The sequence below is a fragment of the Haliotis cracherodii genome, unplaced genomic scaffold, assembly GCF_022045235.1.
Source record: "Haliotis cracherodii isolate W230 unplaced genomic scaffold, xgHalCrac1.p SCAF_17, whole genome shotgun sequence".
Lineage (NCBI taxonomy): Eukaryota > Metazoa > Mollusca > Gastropoda > Lepetellida > Haliotidae > Haliotis > Haliotis cracherodii.
The window spans coordinates 24,784,506-24,797,972 of NW_027266272.1; the positions used below are offsets into that span (position 1 = coordinate 24,784,506).

Below are 13,467 nucleotides of genomic sequence, written 5' to 3' on the forward strand. Positions count from 1 at the left end.
ATTTTTGTAATTACTACTCAAGTTTGCAGTCACGAAATCACATCTTTTGTGTCAGCTGTAATCACTACATAATTGTACTGATCACTACATAATTGTACTGATCACTACATAATTGTACTGATCACTACATAATTGTACTGAATGGGAGTTTTTTAACAACATCACCCTGATTAGGACACTCTATTCCCTGCTGAAGTGGCAAAGTCGATGTCATGAACTTTAAGTCAAACCATCAAAGGAAAGGTATTATACATGTATATATCCATCAACCAGTATTGTGACCCTTGGCCATTGGTCCTTCTCTTTCAACACTGTCAATCTCCCTCTACAACTGAGGTAGTCTCAAATCTCACTTCAAGCCAAATCTGTTTCCGATTGCCTTTCAAGATTAACTTTTTTCGCTAAAGTTGTGCGCTTTGAGCATGCATTGTACATGGAGTAATGCACGATACAAGTTGACAATGGAATGTCACTGCACATGAGAAAGTGAGGGGAATTGTATAGGCTTAGGTTTGTTTTCATTTGCAAAGAAACTTGTACCCCAAAATGTAGATATTATGATCTTTCGTAAAAAGTTTTATCCATGTGTGGTAAAAAAATTAAAAACTGTTAATTATTCCTTTATTTACACAGTAAACGATTTCCCTGTGTCTACATAGTAAAGTGTGAACAAGTTTACCTGGCACATTAAACTGCACACTAATCTACTTATTTTAATTTGAAATGCTTGATTAGATTTTAGAAATATATCTGTCTTAGGAAAAGTCAAATATTCTCAACATAGACCAGCAGACACCCTGAAGCCTAAAACGAGCAGGACCACTCTGGCTGGAAATCTCCACTGACATTTTATACTGTCACTACAAAATAACCTACCTTCTTTTCATCTTCTCCCTCCATCAACCTTCCCATGATGCTCTTCTTCATCTGAAAGCCATCTTCCTTCAGGCTCTCCAGCAATGATGAAGTTGTGTTCTCAGCTATGGAAATACAAACATTTATATACATTTGAAGACATTCTCCAGGGAACACAGGACACAGTGTTGGAAATTGCTGCCGGCCAGCTAGTGAAATGCCTTGAGTTATAAATTGGGCAAGTACCGTAATTTCTTGAGTATAGTGCCCAGCCATGTATAATGCGCACCCCCCTCTAGTGGGTTCAGTATTTTGGAGAAAAAAATTCGAATACCAAGCGCAGAAAAAAATTACACCGTACCCCTTCAGCGAAGTCCGGCAAACGAACGGGTGAATTTGAGATAAAAAAAATCACCAGACATGTTGATTTACTGTTTAAATAGTATTTTTTGTTCTGCTAGGCATTGCTTTATATCCAGGGATTAAGATTACCTTGTGTATTTTCTCGTAAACTAAGCCGGAAACAGCAATCAGCTGTACACACGTTTTCTTGATTCGGTCAAGACCCACCCGATGATAAAACTTTACAGGATTTTTAATGCAAGGATCAGCAAAAATTGTATCTGAAACTATTTTTCTTATCAGGAATATTATATTCCAATATCTTGTTTATTTAGATGCAGCCTTTACTAAACATATTTAAAATAATAATAACCCTAAGCGAAGCAGCTGATTGCTATTCCCGGGTATTATTTTTTACATGGAACCAGTCTGACCAGTCACCGTCAAGGCTCCAGCGCACGTGACCGTGTGATCGAGAGAATTTCACGTTGACATAGAATCGTCAAACAAAAACAAATATGACTTTTAACCGGCATTTATGACATATGTATCCATTCCCCGTCAACTAAAGTTCATTTCAAGGCATCATTAGCGGTGATCTGACCGTGGTTGCTGTTTATTACGGTGAGTTGCGCCATCTTCCGATCGCTTCACACATGATTTCGCCGAAAATTAATAAAAACAATATAAAAAGGAATTTTGAATAAAATTAATGAAATAAGTTACAAACATAAGTCCAGATATACAAAGAACACTTTTTATAGCCAGACAGTGTAATGACATGATTAATTTGCGTACTTCAGTATGGATTTCTGGACATGGTATTTCCGGTGTTTCGTGCTCACGGTAATGTCTTTCCATGGGGTAAAAAAACATCCAAACTCATAATTCGTGTATAATGCGCACCCCTTTCTACACAGCTGTGTTTTTTGGAAAAAAAGTGTGCACTATACTCAAGAAAATATGGTAACATTTCTGTAAAGCTGTTCTTATTGTCTAGTTGGCATGTCATCGATCCCAATTGCGTGGATCGATGCTCATGTCAACCACTGGATTGTCGGATCGATTGACTCGATTACTTACAGACCGCCGCATATAGCTGGAATATTGCTGAGCATGCCGAGTGTGGTGTTGAACAACAAAGAAACAAACAAACATGATATCATTGATATGTCTGATTGATGTCTCAACAGAGGCTGTTGGCACTTCCAAGTTACCATGATGAACGTATAATTATGATAATGGTGGTCACACACAAATATGCATGTCATGTCACAGACTGCAAAAAAAAATTCAACTAAATTAAATTTTCCCTCGCAAGTAATAATCTCATGCAATCTATAATGGATGAAGTAATATTGTTCCATTTTTTTCAAACTCGAGATGGAGTTTGCTCCTCACAACGAAGACCCGGGTTCAATTCCCGACATGGGTACAATGTGTGAAGCCCATTTCTGGTGTCCCCCGCCGTGATGTTGCTGGCATACTGGTAAAAGCGGCATAAAACATTACTCACTCAAACTTGAGATATGACATTTATCAAGAAAGGATTCTATGAATAGCATAGTAGATTGCCGGACGGTAAATTTCTTTTTGACAATTGTTTTCAACCAATCAGATTTCAGCACACACTCAACAATCACTTTACAATGCAGCTTAAATAATTGTAACGTCTGAATTTTTTTAATTGTCTGACAACATCATTCAAGGGTCTCAATGATGTGATGATATCCGTACATGCTGAACAACAGACTTGTATGGGTTTTGATGGCTTTTTAGAAGATCGTGAGGTGAGGTGAGGTGAGGTGGGTTTAACACCCCTTTTAACAGTATTCCAGTTATATCGTGGCGTGTCAGCTTAATGTGGGAGGAAAGCCTGAAGTGATGCATGTCTCAGACGTTTACCACTTCGGTGAAACCCACCAGCACGGGTATGGTGCTGACAAACCTAGAAACATAAGTGGGGCGAACCGGGATTTGAACCCACAATCACAGGTTTCTGGCGTGCCCATGGGATGCAACTCTGCACAGCGAATCACGGGGCCTTAGACGACTGGGCCACCCGTGCCCCCATTCAAGAGTCATTGCACGACTAATGCTGGTCTTATAGTGTTAGATACCATGCCACAGTTTTAACATGAGTACCCTAGTCAGACACAGTATTACGATTCTGAGATGACAAGTCCCATCTTTATACCTTTAATTAAAAGCGCCAGACAGGGTAACAACAAATACCATTTTCTTGCATCTTTTTGTATGACGCGACCGGAGATCAAACCCCCGACCTTCAGCTCTCCTATCACATGACCATGTGGGCGGTTTTAGAAGATGGCAACTGACCAATCAGATAGCCAGATTCTTTTAAAAGAAATGATGAAAGTCTTACGTTGTGGCGGCTCTGCAGTAAGGTTCCTCCCAAAGAGAGGACAAATCTTGTCAGTGTTGACGTGGCCCCACTGTCGGCACTTGATACATCGGACATTACGCACCTCGATACCAAATGGCTGATCTCGAATTGTTTCATCATTCTTGGCATATCTGCAAGTAAAGACAAACAGACGTTACTACAGTCAGACCTTCAATAATTAGTGTCAGCTTGTTTCACTTTGTTTCATGTGATGTGATGTGAGTTGAGTTGAGTTGAGTTGAGTTGAGTTGAGTTGAGTTGAGTTGAGTTGAGTTGAGTTGAGTTGAGTTGAGGTGAGGTGAGGTGAGGTGAGGTGAGGTGAGGTGAGGTGAGGTGAGGTGAGGTGATGTGTGATGTGAGGTGAGGTGAGGTGATGTGATGTGATGTGAGGTGAGGTGAGGTGAGGTGAGGTGAGGTGAGGTGAGGTGATGTGAGGTGATGTGATGTGATGTGAGGTGAGGTGGGGTGAGGTGAGGTGAGGTGAGGTGAGGTGAGGTGTGTTTTAACATCACATTCAAAGTTATTGCACTTCTATGGAGACGAGCATGCATGTGTGTGCATGCGTGTGTGCGTGGGTGTGTCAGTGCACATGCATGTGCGTGTCTCTGTTTGTACTACTACCGGCAAATACCAGTTATGGAGCAAATACATTGGCTAAGTAGAAAGTTTACCTGCTATGAATTCCTACTCGGTGTCCTCATATCTTTGCACAGAGGAGTATCGTATCGGAGTAAAAGATCTGATTTAATTAACGATTTGCTTACGACGAGGACAACATAACTTTCAGGCTTAACTTCGAAAACTGAGAACAAATGGCAGATAGCTTCGACAAGTGTTTTCTAAGCTGATATTGACAATGGTTCACTACATTTCATAAAATATTATACATCCTTGGCTATAACCAAATTGAACCATGTTGTAAAAGGCAACCCAACTTCGTTACCCTGATGCACACACACCTTTTGAGGCATAAAATAATTCCATATATTTAAACGTTTCTAGCTGATTGGGTCCACCAGTGATTTTGTGGGGGAAAATGGCAATAGGCATTTTCATACACTGATCAAGTTTTGACAGGACATTCATCAATATCACTACCAAATTTGACCAGGCTTTCACTATTCCAGTCATATCATGGTGTGTCAGCTTAATGTGGGAGGAAAGCTCTGAATGATACAGGTACCGTATTCGACGCAATAAACGCTCAGGGCGCTCTCAAAATTAAGAATAGGGGGCTCTTATTAGAATATTATTTTGGTGGGGAAAAAAACTGAGTTGAAAGATAAATTTCGTGGTTAATGCTGTTTATGTACACCAGATATATTTTTCCAGAATTAAATTCCACATAATTAAGGGTGCATATAACACACGATTGTGTATTATACGCGAATAAATAAGTCTTGTATACATTGATCAATGAAAAGAGTGCTAATTGGGATTGTTCACTAGCCAATATATTAGCAAATATCGCCGTTGGCGCTTATTAGAGCAGGGTGCTTATTACGTCGATACGGTATTAGAAATTTACCATCTTGGTGAAATACTACTGAAAATATGCCAGTGCCATCGTGGTCATGACAACAACTAATACTAAGACACTCAGACTATTACTATCAAAATTAGGTTTTTATTCATCTTTTTTCAATTTTTATTTGAGTGTATATGATACTGTATTTGCCATAGATCTAATAAACAATCTGAGTGCTTAGAAAACCATGAACAACAAGTAATATTTGTTTTCAGAGATTGAGAGGTAGTGAACAAACTTTGCTCCAACTTGTAGACAGTGAGCTTACTATTGTGGATTTTGTATGTAAAACAATACTTTTTTGTTAGTGATTTTCACAATACTGTTTTTAACAGACGATACTTTTTTTACAATTGACAATTTTCAATACCGGCAAAGTAGAAATGAGGACTAAAGTGAGAAAAACAGAAGATACTGATAGACCAGGCTTAAAAAAGAAAAAGAATTAATAAATATTATAAATATTAAATGAAATCTTTCATATATTTTCTTTCAGTTTCAGGATCATCATTGCTACTGCAAGTGGTACAATACTTCTCCAATCATTACTTGTATTCTTAATTTCAAAGTATACACTCCACCATCTATAAGTGGAGCTTCAAAAATGTTTGGTTTGTCAGGCCTTGGTAATGACCAGGCCTCCTCTTCAACAGGTCTAGCATAAGAGCCAAGGATCCTGCGAATAAGAGTTGCTCGTTGGAGCAATCAGACAAACAACACCTTTATCTCTAGCCTAGTTTCATGATATCACTGTACACATATTTACATTATACATTAATTGTTCAATTTAGTAATCTGTTTGTACAACCTGAAATATTCTAATGAACAAAAACATCAGAAATTTATTATTAGTTATTTGTGGTTAAATGACAGGGAAGATATCTGTTGATTTAACTTAATACTGAGGGCAGAAATGGATTTTTAGAACATATTCAGAGTTATCTCCCCTTAATACCTGGGATGGGTTAATGGAGTAAAACAACTATAACTATTTATTGATGTACAGTTGTACACACAGGTCAGGATGAGAAATCAACATTGCTGATTGAAATAAATCGTCAAAATATGTTTGTGTTTCTGATAGATTTTAAAAAGTGAAATTCATTAGGATAAGAGTCATTACTTCTGTACCACAAATATCTGCATTTAAGTTAGTCAAAACTAGTCCAGATAACAAAAATTGGCTAGTCTAGTTAGCTGTGTGGAATCAGCATTAAAATTAGAATTATATTTAATTTTTAAGCAGAAAAATTATTGTGTAACAATAGATTTCATTGACAGTGTGTTAGTCAATAAACTTGTGTTTGTTGACATATTCTCAAGGAATCCTTTTTCTACATCTTCTAATATGTCTATGCAGTGTAATCATTCCTAGAAACACTATGTGTGGACTGGCTGTATCCTTGAAGGGGGTTGAAGTAACGTAAAATTATTGTCCCACTGAGAGGATATGTAAGACCACATCATTCAAAGAACATTTATTCTTGCCACAGTTTTAGACGTAGAATATTTGTTTATTTTAAGTGTTGGCTAAATTGCATATAATCACCAGTGGCTGAAGGGATGGTGTAAATCCTGCTGGGGAGTCGTGCAGGTAGCAAAAGTATTGTAAGTCCCCGCGGTCCCCAGTAAGGTGGCCTAACTTTGGTTGCTGGTGATCTATAGCCCATTTTTATATTGTATTGATTGAAAATGTATTCTTTTTAATGTTCTCAACTAGTTTTAAAATCAAAACTGTGATACTCTAGTTATTTTTACTGTCCTTCGATGACAGATATTTATTCCATTCAAATATTTGTATTTTATGTCAGTTCTCGTCACGATATGGCTGAAATACTGCCGATGTGACGTTAAATATTAACTCACTCAGTCACTCACTATGTGTGGACTATCAGGTTTCAACACATGTCTAAGCCAGCTCTGAACACTGTTTTAGTCATAGGAAATACCTATGTAACAATCTGATTAGGTCATTTTCACTCTACACAACATTAAAATTTTCATACCTTAGAAGAGTGAGTGAGTATGGTTTTACGCTGCCTTTAGCATGTTTAGCAATATTCACAGCAGGGGATACCAGAAATGGGCTTCACACATTGTACCCATGTCAGGAATCAAACCCTGGTCTTCAGCGTGACGAGCGAACGCTTTAACCACTAGGCCCCCATACCTTAGAAGAACAATTTTAGATGATACAACATGAAATAATAATTAATAAACACACTTGTACCTGGTTTATAAGCCATACTTTAAAAAAACCATTCATCTCATATCTTATATTGTATCAATCTCTTAAAAGCTATCTAACAGACGGACAGTTAGTCCAAGAAATAAAGTTATCTCATTTAGAAATATTTTTAAAACAATTCAAAATATAATCCAAATGGAGCCTCAATTTCAGGCTAGAGCTGAGGCAATCTGGACATGCCAAATCATTCTAGACTTGAGTTGGACTCCTTTTTTAATTTATTTTCTTGGGTTTGGGAGACAGACTAGCTATGTAAATAATCACTGGGTAATCAGTACACTTTAGATAACAGTAGCAAGGTTATTATTATCATTATCATTATCTTTATCAAGTCATGTGCATTGTCTGCTGACTATAAATAAGGCCACAGATTTTGTTACTTGCGTTAATGGTTTGCAGTCTAAATTTGGTTGAAATTAATGTTTTTTTCAGAATTTGCTCTTTTTTTCATTCCACCAAAAGTCCCACTTTTGGTTCGTAGCCATTGGACACCTCCAGTTCAGTGAAGATAAAAATAATGCTTTTCAGTATTTTTCAGCATCTCAAATCATCAAAAGGCACCAGTTTACCACTATAGAGATCTGTATAGTAGGGTTGGTTGTTTTTTTGTTTAACGCCGCACTCAGCAATATTCCAGCTATATGACGGTAGTCTGTAAATAATCCAGTCTGGACCAGACAATCCAGTGATTGATATCATGAGCATCGATCCACGCAATTGGGATCGATGACATGCATCAACCAAGTCAGCGAGCCTGACCACCCGATCCCGTTAGTCGCCTTTTACGACAAGCATAGTCGCCTTTTACGGCAAGCATGGGTTGCTGAAGACCTCTTCTACCCCGGAATCTTCACGGGTCTGTATAGAAGGGCTGGGATTGGTACCTCAGGTACTTGGGTCGGGTGGGTCTGGGTAAGACTCGGGTACCCACAGGACTACCCAAACTCGTGGTTAGTTACATGATATATTGTTTAATGACAAAAATTATCTAAAACTCTAATGTTGCCATTTCTTTCTGACAATGCACCCATTCCTTATTTACTTTTCTATGTTCGAATAAAGATAAAACTCCATGCAGTAATCTTCAGTGTATGCATGACCAGATCATTTTACATATGTATCTGAATACATTTTGCCAGGGTTACGGTCAAACTTTTCCAAATCAGAAAGTTTGTACCTATCTCTAAACCACAACGGGTAATTGGGTAGGGTAGAGTTATAGGGTGGAGGGTACCTGGGTAGGGTCGGGTAAAAGGGCGGAGGGTACCCAGGTAGGGTAGGGTTATAGGGTGGTGGGTACCCGGGTAGGGTCGGGTAATAGGGTGGAGGGTACCCGGGTAGGGTCGGGCAATAGGGTGGAGGGTACCCGGGTAGGGTCGGGTAAAAGGGCGGAGGGTACCCAGGTAGGGTAGGGTTATAGGGTGGAGGGTACCCGGGTAGGGTCGGGTAATAGGGTGGAGGGTACCCGGGTAGGGTCGGGTAATAGGGTGGAGGGTACCCGGATAGGGTCGGGTAATAGGGTGGAGGGTACCCGGGTAGGGTCGGGTAAAAGGGTGGAGGGTACCCAGGTAGGGTAGGGTTATAGGGTGGAGGGTACCCAGGTAGCAAGTTTCATTCAGAAATATTCAACAGTTTTGGAGCACTACCCTCATTTTAAGAAATGAAAACATAAATAAAATTTCAAAATAAAAATCCCAAATCATCAAAAGACACCAGTTAACCAAGAAATATGTAACAGTGTTGGAGTTGTGTGCTGGAAACAAGAAAACAACTTGTTTTCATCATTAAAAAATCATGAAAACATAATAAACAGAATTAAAATCCCAAATCATCAAAAGGCACTTACTCAGTAAGGATAAGAATTTATGGATGAACAACAACTTCTTTATTACAATTAAGAACTCTTAATTGTAAACTCACTCTCCTACCCAGAGTTTCTTGCGGCCCGCAGCCAGCCTGCCAGCATAGTACCTCTGCCACAGGCCGGCGCCATGTGACGATTCTCACATCGTTCACTGTCCTTTCAAGATATTGCATATGCTTTTCATCCGTTTCATGTTTGACAAGTCTACACATTTTCATAAACAAATGTCAAAGAATGGTTACGGTTCATTAAGAAAGTATCCTTATACGTGAACATCTACTTGTTTTTGCGTAGTTATCCTTTGTTTACATTGGTTGTACAGCTCCACGTGCTGTCATCGAAGCCCAACGGGGAGCTAGCGATACGGTCACTTTGATGTATAAATATATAATGTCATGCAACTCACTGTCGCAGTTGTAGTAGCATATCTATATAATTATGCAAAACAATATGTAAAGCGCCCCCCAACTACTTGCATTAGTCCGATTTATACTGATTTCTGAAAAAGCGCGTTTGTTTACAAACAAGAGAAAAGTCCGGTCACGTGATATGCAAATTAGCCTGTCGCAGTGGTGTTATGCTGAGTCACCACTGCGCCGGAGTGTGACAAAGAGTCTTAAATTAAAATCCCTAGTTAAAGCCAGTTTCTATTCTTCAGAGTTAAGATGAGATATGATGCAACTTACGCCTCGCGAGGAGCGTTGTACTTCCTCTGCCACTCAAACTTAATCTCCTGTTCTCCATCGTCTTCCTGCTGTAAGTAACATATAAGTAATGCATAAGTAATTAATACATAAGTAATATGTCGGTAAGTAATACGTAAGTAATACGTAAGTAATACGTAAGTAACATGTAAGTAATATGAAAGTCAGGGGTGGAGAAGAAATTGGACTGTCTGATGCCCATGGCATATAAACTTTCTAAGTAAATTTGGGACAGTTTGCACCTATGCTAGCGACCAGACCGATACAACGTATAACAAAATTTGGAATGTTATTTTTTCGATAAAAACAAATCATTATTAACATGAACACATCCACATGCACTTTAAAGGTTTAACTCTGTGACCATGTGGTTTCAGAGAAGTTTAAGGGCACGGGTGGCCCAGTCGTCTAAGGCGCCGCGATTCTCTGTGCAGAGCTGCATCCCTTGGGCACACCAGAAACCTTATAATTGTGGGTTTGAATCCTGGTGTGCCCCTAATATGTTTCTAGGTTTGGCAGCACCATACCCGTGCACGTGGGTTTCACCGAAGTGGTAAACATCTGAGACATGCATCACTTCGGGCTTTCCTCCCACATTTAGTTGACACGCCGCAATATAACTGGAATACTGTTAAAAGCGGCGCTAAACCCAACACACTCACTCACTCAGAGAAGATTACAGAACATTGCTGGTCCTGGTGAGCCAAACTTCTAACTTCATCATACCTCCTTCTTCTTCATCCCAGGCGGAGCATCATACAGGAAACTCAGGCCTAGTTTGGCTTTCTCATCTCCTAACAGAGCTCTGAAATCAGAATAAGTATTGATGTATTTATGTTGTAGTAGCTGGGATTATCAGGACTCAATTTAAGGATCTTGATTTTACTTGCACCAGGTGCATGTTGGCATGAGAATCTAGTTGCACCAGGTGCATGTTGGCATGAGAATCTAGTTGCACCAGGTGCATGTTGGCATGAGAATCTTTTTGTACCAGGTGCATGTTGGCATGAGAATCTTTTTGTACCTGGTGCATGTTGGCATGAGAATTTAGTTGAAACCAGGTGCATGTTGGCATGAGAATCTTTTTGCACCAGGTGCATGTTGGCATGAGAATCTAGTTGCACCAGGTGCATGTTGGCATGAGAATCTAGTTGCACCAGGTGCATGTTGGCATGAGAATCTAGTTGCACCAGGTGCATGTTGGCATGAGAATCTTGACGCACCAGGTGCATGTTGGCATGAGAATCTAGTTGCACCAGGTGCATGTTGGCATGAGAATCTAGTTGCACCAGGTGCATGTTGGCATGAGAATCTAGTTGCACCAGGCAAAACCAAGCTGCACCCAGGTCCCATAAATTTAACAAAGTTAAAAGTTAAAACACAGATGCATAAACTGGTAATATCTCAGATCTATGATCATGATGATGACTGTGTCGTGTGTCATGAATTACACAGGGATTTGTGATGTAGTATGGTAAATAAAAGTTAGAGTTATTGAATGTGTTCAAAGATCAATGTTATTAAGGAAGTAAGGGTTAGTGAGACAAATTTCAATTTTAACACGTGTTGATAAACAAAAACAGGATGCACTGGTGCATGTATTACAGTGTTCCCTCGCTATTGCACTCTTCAATATAGCGCTAACTCAGTTATAGTGTTCCCTCGCTATTGCACTCTTCAATATAGCGCTAACTCAGTTATAGTGTTCCCTCGCTATTGCACTCTTCAATATAGCGCTAACTCAGTTATAGTGTTCCCTCGCTATTGCGCCCTTCAATATAGCGCTAACTCAGTTATAGCGCGCGGTAAAGCATGGCTCCCAAAATTTACCAACATAAACTCAAGTTTTCCAATTACACGATTTTTTCCCCGATCTCAGAAAACATTATCAGCTGATCACCACGATCAGTCAACAAATCCGAACAGAAGTACGCAATTTAATCCTATTATTATAATATCTGGTTATTAACAAATTGTTCATTGTTTATCAAATACAATTTCTTCCGACATGGATCATTGGGTGCTTTTTTACTAAATCACCGGTAGATTGTGAGGAAACGTGTGCACAGCTGATTGCTATTTCCGGCTTAGTTTACGAGAAAATACACATGGTAATCTTAATTTCTGCATATGAAACAATGCCTTGGACATGTTGGAGAGCAGGAAATACAATTTGAATGGTTAATCATCATGTCTAGTAATGTTTTATGTCAAATTTAATACTCTTATTGACCAAGTTTGTTATACCTGCTCATTTACCTGAATTCGCTGAAGGGATACGATGTGGTTTTTTTAAAGCGCATATTAATACTCGATAAATCTTTTTTTTATACTATGAATCATAAACAACTTCTATTCTAATCTTTTTTTAAACTCTGAAACGTGCAACATAGATCGTGTTAGGCAGGCAGAGCATGTCCTGTTTTGTTGGTCATCTACCACCTACGACTCAACCTTCATTAAACCGCTTATCATTTATACGCTCATCAATTATTTGGACCCCAAAGGTAGCGCTGTAGCGAGGGAACACTGTATATAGTTAAATCGAGCCCTGATTATCCATGACATAATTCAAGACACCGGTAAGCATGATTCGCAAGCAAGTTATAAAATCCATAATATATATGATATCAATCACTGGATTGTCTGGTCCAGACTCGATTATTTACAGACCGCCGTCATACAACTGGAATATTGCTGAGTGCAGCGTTAAACAACAAACCAACCAACCAATCAACCAACCAACCAACCAACACTTTATCACCATGGTAACTGACAGTCCCCCTAGACTTGAACATGTTGAAAATAGATAAGTCCAGGTAAATCCCTGCTCACCTGTTGCTTAGCATCTCTTGCTCCTTTTGATACTGGTTCATTAAATCTTCCTGTTTCTTCTTCTCATAGGTCGTCTTTTGTTGAGCCATCCATACCTTGGAAGATAGATATATAATATTAGTGCAACAGTGTTCCCGTTTACCATTAGGTATGGATTTTTTACTGGTAAAATTACACCTGGACAAGTTATTCATGTGACTTATAGATCTTTGTTGTTGAACAAAACGTCAACAATCATCAAGAAAGTATATTTTTCGAACAGGGTTTCCTCAGGGTTTTCCATTATCTATTTTTAGTGCAAGGAAATAAAATTTTGCTTGCTTTGAGGTTAAATATCTATGTGTAGTGACTCGTCTCAACCCCAAGCAAACAAGTGGAAAAGGCAGAGAAAATTGTGACTGCACTTTGTGTGAATGATGTTTAGATCTAACTAATTTTTAGAGTTGCAAGTGGGAACACTGGTATTATCAGTCCATGACTTCACCATATTAACTACATACATGGACGGGAACACTGAAACAATCAGTCCATGACTTCACCATACTAACTACATACATGGGCGGGAACACTGGTACAATCAGTCCATGACTTCACCATATTAACTACATACATGGGAGGGAACACTGGTACAATCAGTCCATGACTTCACCATATTAACTACATACATGGGAGGGAACACTGGTA

The 13,467-nt window shown here is 39.1% G+C and overlaps 1 protein-coding gene across 2 annotated transcripts in view; it reads right to left on the reverse strand.

The window, feature by feature from the left end:
• Window positions 1-13,467, reverse strand: part of LOC139464986 (corepressor interacting with RBPJ 1-like) — a 29,276-nt gene that overhangs the window by 13,873 nt on the left and 1,936 nt on the right. The window contains exons 2-6 of one of the 2 annotated variants that reach the window (XM_071246642.1): window positions 12,784-12,878; window positions 10,675-10,753; window positions 9,931-9,995; window positions 3,584-3,735; window positions 877-980 (exon numbers count right to left, since the gene is read on the reverse strand). In XM_071246642.1, the coding sequence (XP_071102743.1) occupies window positions 877-980; window positions 3,584-3,735; window positions 9,931-9,995; window positions 10,675-10,753; window positions 12,784-12,878 (495 nt within the window). Of the gene's footprint in view, window positions 1-876; window positions 981-3,583; window positions 3,736-9,930; window positions 9,999-10,674; window positions 10,754-12,783; window positions 12,879-13,467 lie in introns of both variants that reach the window. The other variant, XM_071246641.1, reaches the window with a different exon arrangement.